This window comes from Emys orbicularis, chromosome 9, assembly GCF_028017835.1.
Source record: "Emys orbicularis isolate rEmyOrb1 chromosome 9, rEmyOrb1.hap1, whole genome shotgun sequence".
NCBI classification, from domain to species: domain Eukaryota; kingdom Metazoa; phylum Chordata; order Testudines; family Emydidae; genus Emys; species Emys orbicularis.
In genome coordinates, this window is record NC_088691.1 from 91,447,493 (window position 1) to 91,464,927 (window position 17,435).

Sequence of the window (17,435 nt, forward strand, 5' to 3'; positions counted from 1 at the left end):
AGTGCTTTCGTTAGATTTGAAAGAAAAAATGAACATGGCAGCAAGAAGGTGGTTTGTTTTGTTCTGGAATTAATAAATCTAGCACCTAGTCTTCTATTGTGAAGAACAGGTGTGTTGCTAATTCAGAAATGAAAAAAAATTCAATTGCTTTCAGCTCATCCAGATGGAAATACAATCGTTTCAGCCAATCCAGATATAAATGCAATGCATGTGTTATTGAAATCAGATTGTACAAAAGAGCAAATTAGTGCGTGCATAAGCTTGTGTTGGAAATCAGCTTCTAAAATAACGAACATTGTATGTGTATAGGTAGAAGGAATAATCATTAAATCTTCAAGTAAAAAATGGATCATAAAATTCTTCAAAGAGCCCTTAAGTTGATATAAATGAACCATTCACTCTGAAGTTGGGGCTCTTAGAGAGACTAATATGGCAAACCCAAAATTAGGAAATAGACCGTGTCCTTTAGGAAGTCTTTCTCCTAAGAATGTAAGGCCTGTGAAGAGTTTTTTAGATCATGAATGACCAGCTAGCATGTCTAAAGGTCCAAACAGAACAACTACACTTTCCCTTCCTGCATACACTTTCAGTGGCAGTTTTGAGGTCAGTTTATAAACTCCTGCAGAGAGGACGTAGCTGCGTATACAAGGACAGAAGGGATAGCTGAGAGAGAAACAGCATTTCTTCTGAACAAGGATGCATCTGCATAAATACTGGGATACAGTCCAGTCAGTGACGGCCTCATTTCAATCTGCCTCAAAGGAGTTCCAGTAAATCTGCCTATTATTCAAGCTCAGGCACTAACTACAGCAGCCAAGGATGATGAAACTGGAGTCCCCCAGCCAACTTCTGGAGCTCATTGACAGAGTGCCAAACGAAAATATGCAGCTGATTATAGAATATTTCACAGCTAATGTGGAGGAATAGGTGGCAGAGTAATGTAATGGGGAGGTCTGTATCAGAGACCAGGATGCAGGTGGTTGTCCTCAATGGGCAGAGCAGGAATCAGGTTTAGTGGTTAGAGCATGTGTCAACAGCCAGGAGTAGGAGCCCAAGGTCAGAGCTGGAGTCAGAGGCCAGATTCCAGAGCCCAAGTCAGAAATCAGAGCCAAGGGTCAGGACCAGGTTACCTGGAGTGAGGCAAGGCAGGAGCAGGGCTGGAACAAGCAAGCACAGGAGCGATCGCAGCTGTGGGCGAATGCTTCAAGCAACCGAAGAACTGCTGCTGGGCTTAAGAGTTGGTCTGCTGACTCTTCCAACCAATCAGGCAGCCTATTTCAGGCCAGCTTCTGGGAAGACAGCCACACCTTGTCCCCTATGGCCAGATTAGAGACAGCCTGACGGTCTTAATCTGCATGGTGTTTATAGGCTTCTTTGGTGGACTGCAAGTGTTCCTTCCGCTGCCAACGCACCCGGTGTAGATGGGAGGCTAAATCAACAACAGCCAATTCTGGGGAGCTCATGGCTAAGTCTCGGTGTAAGCAGGGGTGAAAGCCATCGTTTGCAAATAACTGGCTGTGTTGGGTCGTGGCGTGGATTGCATTGCTATATGTGAATTCTGTGTAGCACAGCAGAGGAAGCCAGTCATCCTGGTGGGAACTCAAAAAGGAGCAGAGTTACTGCTCCAGGATTTGATGACACTCTGCTTTCCCTTTAATCTGCAGGTGATAGGTGGATGAGCTCAATTCCTGCCAGAATTGGGAGATGAACTGGGGACCCCAGTCTGATAAAATGCCCATCAGTAGTGAAATACATTTCCCAAGAAGAGCCAAGCCATCTCCTGTGCAGTAAGAACAGTACAGTGTGGGATGAAGTGCGCCATTTTTGTTAAGAGGTCGGCAACAACCTGGATTACTGAGTGTCCCTGTAAGCATGGCAGTTCCACAATGAAGTCCATTGATACAGTAGACCAAGGCTGTGGAGGCATGGGCAGAAGCTGGAGGGGATCTAGGGGTCTTGATTGTGGGTTATTGGGTATGGGCATAGAAGTTGCAGGACCTTATATAATCCTTGATGTAAGCTTGTAGGCCTGGCAACCTGGGCCTGCAAGGTATGTACGGCTCCCATTGTCTCCATCAGAGAGACACTGGCCTTTGAAGAATCCAGGCTCACTATATCAGCTATAGTTCTCTTATTATTTGGGTTGGGACAGCTCAGATTGTCAGAGACTAGGACTTGGGTGGCGGGCCCAGTGGTTAGAACAGGAGTCAGAGGCCAGGCACCAGAGCTGAAGTCACAAGTCAGGAATCGGAGCCAAGAGTCAGAACTGTAGTCAGAGGCCAGATGCCAAAGTCAGGAATCTGAGGGTCAAGACCAGGTTACCTGGAGCAGGGCAAAGCTGGGGCCAAGGCAGAAGCAGGGCAGGAGGAATGCTGGGAACAAGCAGACACAGGAGCTATCGCAATCACGGGTCAATGTTTTGAGCTGCTGCTGAACTGCTGCTGGCCTAAAGACCCAGTCTGTTGACTCTTCCAACTAATCATGCGGCCTACTACAGGCCAGCACTGTCATTAGGTTGCCCAGAGACCAGCTCTGCTGCAGGCCATGCTTCCAGACTAGCTGTGCTACAGACCATGATTCCTGACAGTATGGACTGGGAGAGAGGGATGCTCCTTTCTCTGACTACCAACGTCTCCTTTCCTTACTCTGTATGTCAATAGCATAACAGGAGAAGATACACTCAGGCCTCCCCAGTTCATCTTCTCAGCAATCCTATTGATTATAGCATTACACAGAGTAAAAATGAAAATGCTCCCAAGTGCCAAACTCTGCAAGGATCCAATATCAGCTCAATTCACCGTCTGCTTCTTAGATAATTCAAGCTTCACCTCTAATGCAAAAGAACCCCTGGCCACTTCCACATCCCATAGACAAGATAATCAGAGAGAGGCACCATGTGGAGAGTGACTAATAGTTTGATACATTATTTCAGTGAAAAAAAGGACAACAAAAGCAAAGTGGGCTGAGGGAAGAGGTGAAATATTAATCTAATATGAATGGCAAAGAATGGCATTTATAGATACAGCTGAGGTGAAAAGTGTGCATCACAGGAGAAGCATTAAACATATGCAAAAGGTCACTTTAAGGCCAGTTCCAGCAAATCTGGGGTCCCTTGGAAGACATTCAACGGAGTCCACCCAATCCAAGATCCAGCAAGTGGCCACCTTTCCCTCTGCCCCACACTCCTCTATTGGCTGGGTATGCTACGGCTGTGGCTATGGTACACTACAGCGCGTACAGTGGCGCAGCTGCACCAATGCAGCTGTGTTGCTGTAAGTTCTCTACTATAGCCACCCTAAGCCGATGGGAGAGAGCTATGTTGACGGGAGAAGCGGGCCTGCTGACATAGCACTGTCCACACCAGCGCTTAGGTCGGTGTCACTTATGTTGCTCAGGAGAATGGCTTATTCACACCCCTGAGCGACATAAGTTATACTGACATAAGTGGTAGTGTAGACATAGCCTGTGTCTTCACTGCAGAGTTAGTTCAAGTTAAAAACACTTGACTTAAAGCCTCTTGAATTAGCCTAGCCGGAGTGAGAGCTGCCACAATGTGAAATCACTCTTGAGCTTCACAGGGTGACTGGATTAGCAACACAGAGTAGCTGCATCTCCACTGCATTATTAGCTTACTCCTCAGCAGCATCCATGCTCTAGACCATCCCCCTGACAGGCCAGCTAGTTTGAGTTTGAGGACCAATTTAATTCCACAGAGATCTGTGGGTGTGGATGGGAGTTGGGTTACGGGCAATATTTGAGTCATGCTTCAAGCTAACACTGCAAGTGAAGTCAAGCCCTCAGTGCCACAGGAAAAGGGAGTAGAATGGGCATGTGTAGAGAACTGGTGTGTGTGTGGGTGGTGGGGCATTGGAGGACTATTGGATGAAGGTTTCCTGTAGGAAGAAAGAACCCAGACTATGCTCTAGTCGGGGCTGGGATAGAGGCGTTACATTCTAGTTCCCTAGGGGGACTCCAATGATCACCACCACTGAACTCTAAGCACATGAAGACATTCATTCTCCATACCAGGCAGTAAATTTCACCCTAGCATTGATGGGGCCACCCAAGACTTGGACACCCTCTATGGCTGCAGACTTGGTAATATTGTCTGCGCCCGCTCTGTATCTTGAAGAGAGACCATGAAGAAGCAAGCACGTGCAAAGACTGGCGAGTCAGGGAAAACAGGTCTAAATACATGAATGAGCAGTGCATTGGTGCCAGTTAGAGGAGTATATGACCCCTCCTCCCCCAGGTTTTTGCATTTGCTCAAAGTTCCATAGGTCACAGAGCCAGGAGGCCCTTGCCCAACCACTTGTAAGCAGTGGCCTTGTACTAAATCAGTATGGCTGCTGCCAGAGCATCCAGAGCATCACTTCAGCTGCATGGTCACAATGCTGAAATTTGACCCGGCTGCCCCCTGGTACACGTGGAAATGTTAGTGAATGGCGCTGTGACCTGGTGCATGGGGTCACAATGCCACTTAGGGTCTCTCTCCACGAAGAGTTGGGAGGGTGATTCCCAGCTGGCATAGACATACTACTAAAAATAGTAGTGCACCTGTGGTAGCATGGGCAGCAACAAGCGGTGGCATGGGCTAACCGTGTCGAGTATATACCCACAGGGTTCAGGCAGGTGTGTACTCAGTATGACTAGCCCATGTTGCTGCTTGTTGCTACCCACGCTACCACAGCTACACTGCTATTTTTAGTGAGCTAGTGCAAGTATTTCTACATGAGCTGGGAATCACACACCCAGATTTTAGAGCAGATGTACCCTAATATTTGGCCCAGTGGCTCTGGGCCAAATGGTGCATCACAGGGAGTCTGTTCCTATATGGCAGAGCACAGGAGAATCTGCTGAGAACTCCACCCCTGGCAGCACTGGCTTGTGCACTGTGTAAGTAAGAGAGGGGAGACTCCTCAGCTGAGGAGACCGATGGTTGTTGGGGGAGGTGATGAGTGGGGAATGGGATGGGGGTGGGGGCCGGTTGTGGCGTGGGAGGGGGGACAGTGGAGACCAGAATTTGCCCCCTCAAGAAATATCCAAATTGGCACCACTGGCAGTGTGAAAGACTAGCAGGGAGGCCATGATGTTGTTGTATCAACCAGGCAAGGTACTAACAAACTTCAACAGAACTTTATTTTTACAGTGGAAACCTCGTTACCAAGCTGCTGCTGCACCCTCTGTAACTCTCACTCAGCATCCTCAACTCCTCCCCCCTCCTTCCTGTTTCCTGTCCTTTCAGACTCCCAACAGCCAGTGCTCCCAGTTCTAATAATACAAGCAGTATCTAAACACCACAGATGTGGGAAGAATTTTCGTGTGCCAACCAATATCATGAAAAAATTCCCCAGAAGCTTGCTGCCAAAAATGTACAGCATTAAATCCAGGAATGGTACCTTCCCAAACCACCAAGAATGATCCACTGACACAGCAACTCTGTGTACTGCTACCTCAAGGCTCCAGTTTGAATCTCAAACCTACCCTTTTGCCCCAGAACCTGGTAGGCGTGGGGAGATATACGGAGCAGAAACCTCTGCTCAAGAATTAATCCTGCTGACCCCGGGCCTTTTGGGGTCCTTTCTAGCTGAAACAGTAATTTTACACATGAAAAGGATATACAGGGGTAAAATAATCATAATTTTGGATAGGTACCACTCAGATCCTGCACATAAAGTATTTTGGACACTTTATAAGTTCCTACAGGGAACCACAATTTTGTGAAGATCCTTGAACATCCACGTCCCTCTCCCATCTGAATTGTCTCTCTTTAGACTAATACTTACTGCAGGAATTTCATTTTCTGTTTTTTATTAATATTTTATACCTATTGCTCTTTATAAATAATATAAACAACAAGGAATGAGCCATATGGCATTTGGAAAGATTTTACGCCCGTAGCTAAAAGCAGTTATCACTTTGCTTCTAATAAACCCCAGCTGAGAAAGAAATGCGAAGGGAACAAGATCAAAAGTGGGTAAATGTCTGGCTGTGAAGATATGACTCTGGACTCATTAAAACTGCTGATTTTAACCCAAGAATGATCCTGGAGAAAGTAGAGGACTGTCACTACCAATGCTGATATTAATCAATCCAGAAAAGCTTCAGTGCAATATGTCCATGCAATTTGTATAATTTCTAGCAAGGCCAAAAACTGGCAGCCAGAACAGCAACAAGCACCAGCACAGACTAGCTTGAGAACCAAAAATGGAGTCTGTCAGGACACAACCTAATGAATCTAGGGCGAAAAACTGTGAGCACTGGTGACTCATGGTTCAAAGCGGCCAGCTACCATAATAAAGGAGATTGGCATGTGATAGCAACAAACATGTGCTGTATGATTTGAAAGTATGGTTAGGAGGGGAACCTCTGTTGTTTTTATGTCCACAAAAAATGGAAGGTTTAGACTATTTACAGCTAGATTGTACCACCCATGATCATGTTACTCACTCCATAAAAGTAACTCCTAATGAAGTAAGTGTACTAGTGTAAGTGCTGAGAGAGTTTGGGTTGCACAACCTACCTCTTAAATACAAAATGCTGAGAGGTGCTAATGAAAAATTTGTAAATACTGATATTATTTACCGGTATATCTATATTGAGCTATCTATGTGTGTATATTTTCTGAAGGCCTAAAATGTGCACTCTAGTTCATTGTATTCCAAAACAACTTCATAGTATTTTTTCCTTTCATTAGAAAATTGACCTGATTATACAGATAAATTAATGATTAACTCTATGAAATTTTGACAGTAAATCACTCCTTCCCTATAAACAAATAAATCTGTTAGTCTTTAAGGTGCCACCAGACTCCTCGTTTTTGTGGATACAGACTAATACGGCTACCCCTCTGATACATCCTTTCCTATAGTATGTATTTCAGCAAAAGGCTTAGGGCCAAATTCTGCTGCCCTTATTCATGCTGTGTCGTACCTTACGTACCAAGAAATGGGGTGACTCATGGAATCAGATATTACTCACCATGAGTAAGAGTGACAGAATTAGGCCCTTGCACTGGAACTGATGGCCAAATCTAGCACTGTTCTCCCTCATCCCAACCAAGAGACAACGTATTAAGTCTTGACTTTAAGAACCTTTTTATAGACAGAACTGAAGATAGTAAAATGCCAGAGGCATGTTTGGAATTTAGAAAAGTTTATTTAAAGCTGTGCTATTAAAGATGGAATTTCATCCCGTTTCCCTGCTTGCTGCCACACATTTCCACCACAGCAAAAACCCAATAGACAGTCCTGATTTTTACAAAGCTAAGGAAGCGCTAAGCCCATTGGAAGTTTGGGAAGACATCACCCACCAGAGGCAGCTCAGAGTTAAGTTGTCTGACATCTCTCAGATCAGGAGTGCTCGATGACAGGAATGTCTTGATCACAGGCAAATTTACAAAACTTTTTCCATTACATACTTGAGGAGAAAGCTTGGGAGAACAATAGGAAGAATTAGAGAATGATCCTGGGGCTACCTGTGAAGACATGCTATTTGGAGCATTGCCCCTGCCAACTTTAGAAGCCTGAATCAGATTGGAATTAAGGGGAAAGGAAAGTAAGTCCACAGAAGATGAACGGGAGCGAGAAGACAAAGGAGCCAAAATGACTTCATTCCAATGAGAACATTGTGGAGAAAGACCAAGAGATGGAAGGGGAAGCTGATCCATGCTTCTTCCTATTTTCTGTTGCATTTGTGTACGACGGATCCCTGTAGATGGCAGGAGTCCTGGGATACTTTCAAAGGAAGCATGGAGCTTCTTATGAAGGGCTTGAGTCTTCATTTTTCTTAAAATGTGTTCTGGGCTAGAAGCACTTAGGTCTAGGTGATCACACATCAAGTCAATATTGTTTAATGATGGAGTGCTTCTTGAGGGAAATAAGGGACTTGTAGGCATGCGTGAGGGAGCAAATTTTCTTCCCCGGTCTCCATTATGTTCTTTAAAGTCCATTTTCACTCCGTTACTAGGCAAATGTGAATTTATTCCTTTTGAAACATGAGAAGAAACACACGTGACCTCCAATCCTGATTTCCTAACTGGACTACATCCTTGAGAGCGAGACCCTTTGAGGGATATCACACCATCATTCTTTTTTGATCGCTCTTGATGCCCAAGTCTAATTTGAGAATGTGTCCAGATGGCTTCTTCTCCCTTCTGGGTGCGTTGCTGTACCTGGGATCTTGGTTTAGAAATCATAATAATTGGCGGAACCTGTCTTGGCTTAGCAGAGACTAATGGGTTCACTTGCTGAGGATCTAATGCTCGTAGGTATTGCAGATTTGGTTTAGCTGAGGGTTGTGACTTGGAAAGATTAGAAGAAGGCTTAATGTTGGATTGTGGTGCTACATCTTTGCCAGTAATGAAGGGTGCCAAGTGTCTGGCAACAGATGAGTGATTCTGCTTAGCTGGGAGAACAGGCGAGTTATTAAGATATCGTTGCTGTACCTGGGAGTAGAATTACAAAATTATACTATTAAAACACACTATTCTAGGACAAACAGTAATAATGGACAGTGTTCTTTCTGGGTAATAAAATATCTCTGGGGTAAGGGAAAGGGAAAAGGAATGCATATGATCCAGAGACTGTACTGCATGCTTGCATGTGTGCATCTCCTTCAATACTGGTCAGTAAAATTATATCTAGTATTCACATCTCACTTTTAAAATAAGCATTACTAGATGCTGTGTCCTGTTTTTGCATTAAAAAAAAGCAACAGAGATTGTGTTCCTGAAAAGCACAAAACAACAATAACTATATAGGACACTTGGTACCATATAATCTCTACAACAGGAAGAAACACCCTTCCAGTGCATATCACCACAGCTTCGAATTCAGTACTCAACTAGAATGTGAACAGTGTAAAGGAATCCACTTCAGAGCTACTGAATTGCACTGGACCACTTTTCATCCAGCAACTCTCACCATAATAATAATTACAGCAGAGAAGAGAGCATCACATTCCTAGTCTTGGCCTGGATTCAGGAATCCTCTACAGTAATTGAACCACAAAGTAAACAGGGACTGGCATTCTGGAATTCCCATTCCTTTAGCGTTCCCTCCCAATACTGTAAGTGAAAAGTAACCCCACTGTAGCCCATGGAATTACACTGGGGTAAGTATAATTTTCAGTGAAAGACTTTCAAACAGAACTACATCCCATCCCAGCTCTCCATTTATAAGGGGTCACTTTGTGGGGACAAACAAGGATCTGGCACAAATGGACTCAGTCTTTCCTACCTCCTTGGCCCAAGCTGGCTTCTCACTTGCATTCATTCCCTCCTTGTAATGGTACAGCGGCTTCTTCTCTGCTGGCCTCTGGTCTTGCCGTTGCTGCTGCTGCTGCTGCAGGGAGACCAGGTAGTCTCGCTCCTGTTGAAGTTGCCTCTGCAGCCTCTCCGCTTGTCTCTGCTCCTCTAACTGTTTGCGCTTATACTCCTACCCAAGAACAACACCACCGTAACATGGGTGTGAGAAGCTGTATAGAGATAGTCAGGCTAGCGTGTGAGCGATCAGATATTTATCAGTTTGGTGAAAAATAAACCGAAATAAATAGCATGGCTTAGCCCTATGAAGCCAATCAGTTCTTAAGCCTGTGGGGGCCCAGTGAAGGAGTAAACCATAAAGAAACCTGGCGAGAGACATATTCTAAGAGCCAGAACCAAAGAATCCTGCAAATTTTAATTCCAGCTTTGACACACGTTGGCAAGTTAGGCTCTCTGCCTCTGCTTCCCATATGGAAACTGGGGATGTTAATATTCTTAACGGGGCACTGTAGAAATCAATTCTTAGGGCCAGATTTGGACCCCTTGCTCACACAGGGGAGCAGCTGCTTGCACAAGTAGTTCCACCTAGGCCAATTAGTCTGACCAATCATTCCCCACTGGAGGAATGGGTTTCTGGCCCTTCATAATTATAAAGAAGTTTGGAAATGACGGTCCCCATCAAGACCTTGTACATGCAGTGCAGCTCCAGGGCCGTCAACATAGTCACTCACCCCCTCTTATGCCAAGGTTAAATTTGGTCCAAGGAGGGCTACATAAGTACTAAGTATATTAACTTCAATCACCGTGGTTGAGATTTTAAAGCCACATTTCAAATGGGAGCTTGGTATCTAAATCCCTTAAGCAGCCTCTATGTTCAAAGAACAGAATCAGGTTCACACTGAGTTGTCCAAACAGAAAATCCATTGAATAATTTGAGATCCTTGCTGGGTTTGTAAGTTACAACTGCTGATCACCAGGTTTTGCAGAGGAGGGTAACAGTGGACCCCTCTAGTGAGGTGCTGAGTGCTTTCATTTCATACTGAAGCCACTGGGAGTTGGTTGGTGCTCAGCAGCTCATAGGAGTGGGTGATTGTGGCAACACTTGAATTGCAGAGCCAATTAATGGATCTCTCTGAAGCACTGGAGCTTTTTAAAGGTTTAATTAATAATCATTAATACTTAAGTACCTTTAAAAAGGAGGGATTTTTACGAGTTCCCTCTTTCTCTAAATAAAGCCAGTGGAAACAGAGACCAATAAGGAGCTCTGTTTTATTGAAAAGAAAACCATAAATACTGATAAATATAACTCTTGCTTTAAACAAAAGAAGAAAAAGGGGCAATTCAGGAGATAATGCAATAAAAAACATTGTCTAAAATGGAAGCAGCATGAGAAGGGAACACAAAATGTTCCTGTCAAGAAAGTAAAACTAATAGTTTGCAAATGAAATATGGCTATCATATCTTGTAAAGCTGAGTGGGTATGCAGAGTACAAGTACATTTCAGTTTGATTGTATTCCAGTACGCTGCTAACGGCCTTAAAAATTACTCTGCAATAAACACAGTGGGGCAGAGAAGCGGCCTGCACTTCTAATGAAGCCAAAAGCATGCCAACGTTACAGAGACAGACTGAGTGAGAAAGGAGCTCGCAGCAAGGATATCGAATCAGTGAGAGGTCACGGAATTGATAGGAAAAAAATACAAGAATTCGGAGCGCGGCTCCATTTGCATTTATGAAACAAAAACCTCAGCATGTTATTCTTAGCAGAGTGGAGTCTTGGAGAATTGTGTGGTTACGAGGTTTATGGGTTTAATTAAATCCGTGCAGCAGGTGACTTATGCAAGTTACCTACATAGCCCGACTCATTATACTAGCCATTCAGAGGGCATGGGGACACACAGGCACACACAGACAGGCACACTACAAACAGAAAGCGGGTAAGCAGGGATGTGGTCTCCCCATTACCAGAAGTAGAGCTTGTTCCTGCAGTAACTGCTGCTGCAGGATCTCTAACTGTCTCTGCTCCTCCTCTAACTGTCGCCTGATGTACTCCTGGAGACATGGGCAGTAGGGATCAGGGTGAAGGGGTGGGGAAAGAGAGAAGAGAAAAAGAGCCAGTAATTCCACAGAGGAAGGAGCTGCTGCATGAAAGATAGAAATGGCAGAAACACTAAGGGGACCCTGGCTCAAACACAGAGAGATTCAACTGCAAAAGAACACAAAGTCAATTAATTTAAACTGAAAACACTGAGAATTTCACCTTCCTGTAGCTGATTGAAATGACACAAGCTTTACATTCTACTGTATTGAAAAAAAGTAAAAGGCACAGCTATAATTTGAGGGCAACATTTTGTTCCGAGTTACTCCAACATAAATAGAGATTAACTCCATTACAGACTATGCAAGTACTTTGGAATTACACTGGTGTAAGTGAGTTCAGAATTTGGACCTTGAAGGGTGTGTTTTTTTTTTTTTTTAAATAAATTAGTCTCTTCCATATGAGCAGAGGAAGGGAAATGGTTTTAAGTGGGCAGAACAAAAAAGTGATTCCTTTGGGCCTTTGAAAATCTCCACCTCTGTCCTTTCACTTTCCTTATCTGTAGGATGTAACGTAAGGCCAAGTCTACACTACCAAGTTTTGTCGGCGTAGCTATGTCTGAGAAAACTATACCCCTTAGCAGGCATAGCTATGCCAGCAAAATCCCTATTGTAGACGCAGCTATGCTGACAGTGTCAGCATAGCTAATGTCGTCTGAGGAGGTAGTGTAACTATGCTGGCAGAAAAACTGCTTCTGTTGGCATAAGCTGAATCTACACCAGGGAGCTTTGCTGGTATAGCTATACTGGCAAAGCATTGGTAGTATAGACAAGTATTCCCAACCCTGAAGTGGCATTGCAAGCCTTCATTAGTTAGGGGACAATCCCTTAAGGTTTTGTTCATGGAACACTCCAGTGTAGGCGATGGTAGTTCCAAGGAAGTCAATGGGAATTTCACACACGGTTCTTGAACAGGACAAGGTCTTTAGTGCTTATACAGCGTCTTGAAGATGTAAAGCACCTTTGTAAGTTCTGTAGTGTCATCAGAAAAGCTAAAAAGTTCTATGGCTACTATGAATTATGCAAAATGTTGCTCAAGGGGACAGCCTCAGGACTGTGATATTCATCTTATTTTCATGAGTGGGGATGAGGGTCAAGCGTTAAGCAAACCCCATTCTAAAGCTGGCAATGACAAATCAGCACCTCTACTCTTTTTATATATTTTCCTCTACTCTTTTTACCCTACTATCCTGAGAAGCCACGTGTTCTGAGAGCTATAAAGAGGTCAGTTCAGGCAGAGGAGGGACCAGTTTTGTTGGGAACCAAGGTAAAGTACTAGAGACAGTAGTAAACAAAAGCTTTATATAGGGAGCGTGGGAGTGGGAAAATGTATATTAAGTGGCCCCAGAATTGCTGGCCAACAGATAGAAGGGAATTAATACAGAGAAAAGCAATAAACAGGGGGTTAGCAATTAAGCAATTTACTCTTTACTGATGAAAGTGATCAAATGTGAGAGAAATAAGTAGATTTGCTTTTAACTTATTAAATGAATTGTAATTTACCACTGCTTGCAAAGAACTAAAATATATCACAATAGACAATAATCCCAAGGGGAAGCAATTTTGACCTCAGAATTCAGCCTTCGGTTGGGGACTGATTCACCCAGAATCCTCTGCAGATTTACCTGCTCGTGCTCTGCACGCCTCCTCTCTTCCTCTCGGCGCATCTGCTCCTCATAATGCCGCCTCTGCTCTCTTTCCTGCTGCTTCCTCATCTCCTTCTCTCTTCTCTGCTGCTATGGGCACAAAAAACCTAGGTAAACTATTAAGGTATTTGCAAATGCAAATAAAAAGGAGGCAGAAGTTCTCTACGTCACTTAAGAAAAACATTCTTGTCCATGCTTTTCTAAAGCCATTTTACATGGTGAGGGTATGTAAAGGCTGGATTTTCAGAAAGGCCTGCAAAATTGGGTGTGAACTTTTTCCACTACCGCATTTGTCCTATGCAAAAAACAAGGGGCTCTGTTATCCTCTCGGTTGCATGCATGACTCCCAGTGAATTCAACAGATCTTGTGCACATGTGTAACTGAGAGTAGCTGGGTCCTGAACATGTAAGTACAAATGTTAAAAAAGTGACACTGATTGCTGCCAAAATCATGACATTTCAGAGTACGGCAGAAACACAAGGACAGGATGGAGGCAGAAAGTGTGTGACAGAGCAGGCTGCTGTATTTTGTCAGCAAGCCTAATGAGGCAAACATATCCTTGGTTGCATACTCAGCCAAAACTATATGGCAGCATGGATGTTGCTCATATTGGCAAGAATGGGGTGCTTGGTGAGCTTTGTGTGAGAAGAAATGCTCTTCCAGCTCACTGCCATTTCACAGAAGGGCTGATGTCTGAGCTCTGAAAGGCTAGAGGGATGGGTTTGGATGCACCACGATCTCTTCTGTATGCTTTGCAGACAACAGCTGCAATTCAGAGGCTGTCTGCGTCTGCAACCACACTGGTCACCAACAAAAGAGTTAGACAAAGGCAGTTTAGTGCTGACAGACATCCACCCACAGTCCTCGCCTGAGCAGTGCCGCACACAGGACAAAACAGCAGCTTCATCGAACACAAGTGCACTGCTCCCACCCACTTTCAAAAGAAAACAAATGTAGGGGCCATATTGCTGCACTTTATAAATAAATAAGAATCATGTGGGGGGCCTGATCCTGAGACATAAGAGGAGTCTTACTGGAGTGAATGGGACTACTCACTGAGAAGGTAATAGGCAAGCATTATGCTGACAGAATCAGACCTTTTGCATGGTCTTTTTTCACCAAGTTATCTTGTTTACTAAGGAAAATAAAGCTTTTAATCAAGTCATTTGAAGATCAAACTGCTTTTTTATGTGGAAGATCTGCATGTTTGCAACCTCTTTCCTGGAAATCAATATGGTTTTCTAATTACATGCCACTCAGGTCCTACATGCAGTGCATATGCAATATTGATCACGGCGAAGGGCGAGATGTGCTGACAACGTGCCCAATGTGCTCCAAGACAGAAACGAAAAAGTGTAAAATAATTAATTAGCAATGGGCTTAACTGGTTCAGCCACCTCCACATACAAAGCTGGCTGGCTTTCACTTTCTGCTGCGCTGTTCAAAATGCATTTCCCAACCTTCTCAACTTGTGCCACTGCTTACCGTTTTATCTACTATACACGTGCCTTTCCACTGGGGGAAAAGTGCATCTTGCCCTACTTACACCCCCATTCAAGCTTACAAATACCTTCACCACTTACATAACATCTTGCTGGGGCACTAGTTCAGTCCTGAATCTGAGGGAAGAGTGCCAGCTCCCACCAACCGAAACACCTGGTTATGCCTTAATTGATGGGAGTGACTTGTTCAAGTAGAGTTATGAAGAGTTCACTCAACTTGAGGTGATCTGGCTGGGGTGTGGAAGGGAGGTAACTATGAATCTGAGACTAAATAAGCTTTAGAGTCAAAAAGCCTGTTTCTCCTTGCCTTTATACTAGTCTTACTCCAGTGTAAGTCCACTGACTTAATCCTGATTTTCATCTGTGCCAGAAGAGATTCAGGCCCAAGATATTTGAGCTACTCTGGCAAACAAATAATAGAAAGATGGTTGGTGCTGGGCTACTCTGCTCAGAGTGGCGTAAAACAAAAATGCTAGATAACACTGCTTCCACTAGGAGTTTCTTAGGGGTATGACCTATAAGAGAGGGATAGGCTAAGAAACAGGACCCAAAAGCAATAGACACACCTGTATGATATCTGCCGGTTTTCTATCCACATTATGCAAAAACATCAATTCAGTGGATAGTGTGACAGATTGACCACCAGAGGACAGTAGCGTGCAAATATTGGCTAACAGGGACCTTTGGGTCTGTGGGAACTCCATAGGTTCCAGTGCAGTAACACACAGCTGTAATAGGTGCCAATACACACACACTTCAGAAATTACGTGCATTTTTTTCAATCAGACATCTCTACCACTGCAGATACAGTTTCTCTGGGCCCTGTAGTGGCTAGGTGGGTAAGCAATGTTCTGTACTGCAATATATTAGGCAAATCATGTGCATTACAATGGCTCCTATGGAGCTGATCTATTTTGGGAAAATAATGGATGTATTAAAAATTATCATTGTGCACATGCTGTATTTAAGAATTTTAAAAAATGTATCACATGGTGCAGTACAATAGACTCATGGTCACTTGGTCACTCTGAAAGGGCCTTTCACCTTAAAGACACGGGTCTCATTAGGTAGGTCTGCACTGCAGTCTTAGGTGTGATGCAGCTTGGGTAGGCACACCCACGCTAGCTTTCATGTAGCTACAAGAGCTAAAAATAGCAGTGAAAACCTGCTGGAGTAAGTTTCATGGTGGTTAGCAAAGGGAATAGATACCCAGGGTGACCGGATGGGGTTACACAGCTGATATTACCACATCTTCATGTCTATTTTTAGCTGTGCTACCTAGATTAAAGCTAGCCTGTGTATGCCTACCTGAGCTGCAACCACACCTGCACATCTGCAGTGTAGATATACACTATTAGTGACATGGATGGGAATGGGTATTTGGCTGTATTTTGGGGAAATCTCCCACCGTTATTCTAGTTCCAATGCAGCTCTAATGATAGCAGTGGTGGGAAAGTTAGTGTTGGTCGACCACTGGCATTTTTACCAGTGTTATTAACCCTGCTCAGAGCAGGAAAATTACATTTTTGTAAAACTATTTACAACTGTAGGGTTCAGAAAGCAAAAATGTCACAGTGTAAACATAGTCACATTATCCACGTTTTATTTAATATTTTATCGATGTGTGTGTGTTATCTTATATATTTGTATTCTTTTTTGAATCCATATGACTGTTTCTGTTGTGGAAATCTATACTATAAAATACACAGGTCATGGCTGAATTAACCCTGCAGCAGCGGCCATAATTTATGGGAGTTCCTAACTTTTGAGTTCTCAATCTGACACCCTAAAATGTCCTTCTGATGAACTCTCTCCATCAATGGAGGTCATTGTCATTACATGTGTGCACAGACACACCATATATATTTACACACACACACACTCATGAAAATGCTCTGTATAGAACACCCCATTTGACAACTAACTGGATATACTAATCTGAACTTCCAAATAACTACTGAGTGCTAAGCTATAATATTGCACTGTTATTTTAATAACACATCAACATAATAAAATAAGTAATGCCTGGCTCTTCAGACTGATATGATGAAGCTAAAATATGTTTGGGAATCTAGACTGAGAATACCGAGCTACTGCATGCCTTCCTGCCAGCATGATAGTCATTTGTCAGGTCACATTATGACCGACTGCAGCTAACAGCTGAGTGAATTAAAGGCCATTTCACCATAGATACTATGAATTAGCAGAAGACTCAGTCTCCTGAGGTGCTGGAATTGCTTCAACTCACTGCTCTGCTTCTACAGCCAGCAGGCATTCGGAGATGACCTGGAAGCATGACAGAGTGGGTGAAGATTCCAGCACTGCATTGTTTTCTCATCTACCCCTGCCTATGCGGCTGCCAATTTCACGGGCTCTGGCTGTGCTGAATCGATGATGTTGGAATGACTGAAACAGAGGTTCCTCTCAATCAGGGATTCAGAGCAGCAGGAACATGACAGAAAATGGCAGCAAAAGATTAGAAGATGCTTTTTTATTTGTCTCCTTTTCTCCTCCATCTGTCCATCTTCTCTTCCCCCCCCCCCCCCCCCCATGTGATAATGCTTTCCTAAGCCCTGGGTCTATTGTATATGTTCACACTATACAGACCTTTTATTCATACAAGCAAAGACTACCAATTAATTGTGAGTGTATTTATATAGCTTCACAGGTGAGGCTACATGCAGCTTTTTGGCAAGACACAATGAGATCCTATTTATACAGCATTAGAAATGACAGGTTTTAAATATTGATGGTGGGAGCCAAATGAAGGCAAAGACACTACTGGGAAGGTCCTCTGAGGCCTGGCATGAAAGGATGACTTCAAAAGAATAACAGTTCACTCTGCTAAACTAGACACACTTGGGAACAGGAAGTATAACTGAGTCATAGAAGGTTAGAACCATGGCACAAACTGCAGGCTAATTC

The 17,435-nt window shown here is 43.7% G+C and overlaps 1 protein-coding gene across 1 annotated transcript in view; it reads right to left on the minus strand.

The window, feature by feature from the left end:
• Window positions 1–17,435, minus strand: part of TNIK (TRAF2 and NCK interacting kinase) — a 313,805-nt gene that overhangs the window by 52,721 nt on the left and 243,649 nt on the right. Inside the window, exons 13-15 of the mRNA XM_065410355.1 lie at window positions 12,987–13,097; window positions 11,230–11,316; window positions 9,240–9,437 (exon numbers count right to left, since the gene is read on the minus strand). Of these exons, the coding sequence (XP_065266427.1) occupies window positions 9,240–9,437; window positions 11,230–11,316; window positions 12,987–13,097 (396 nt within the window). The remainder of the gene's footprint in view (window positions 1–9,239; window positions 9,438–11,229; window positions 11,317–12,986; window positions 13,098–17,435) is intronic.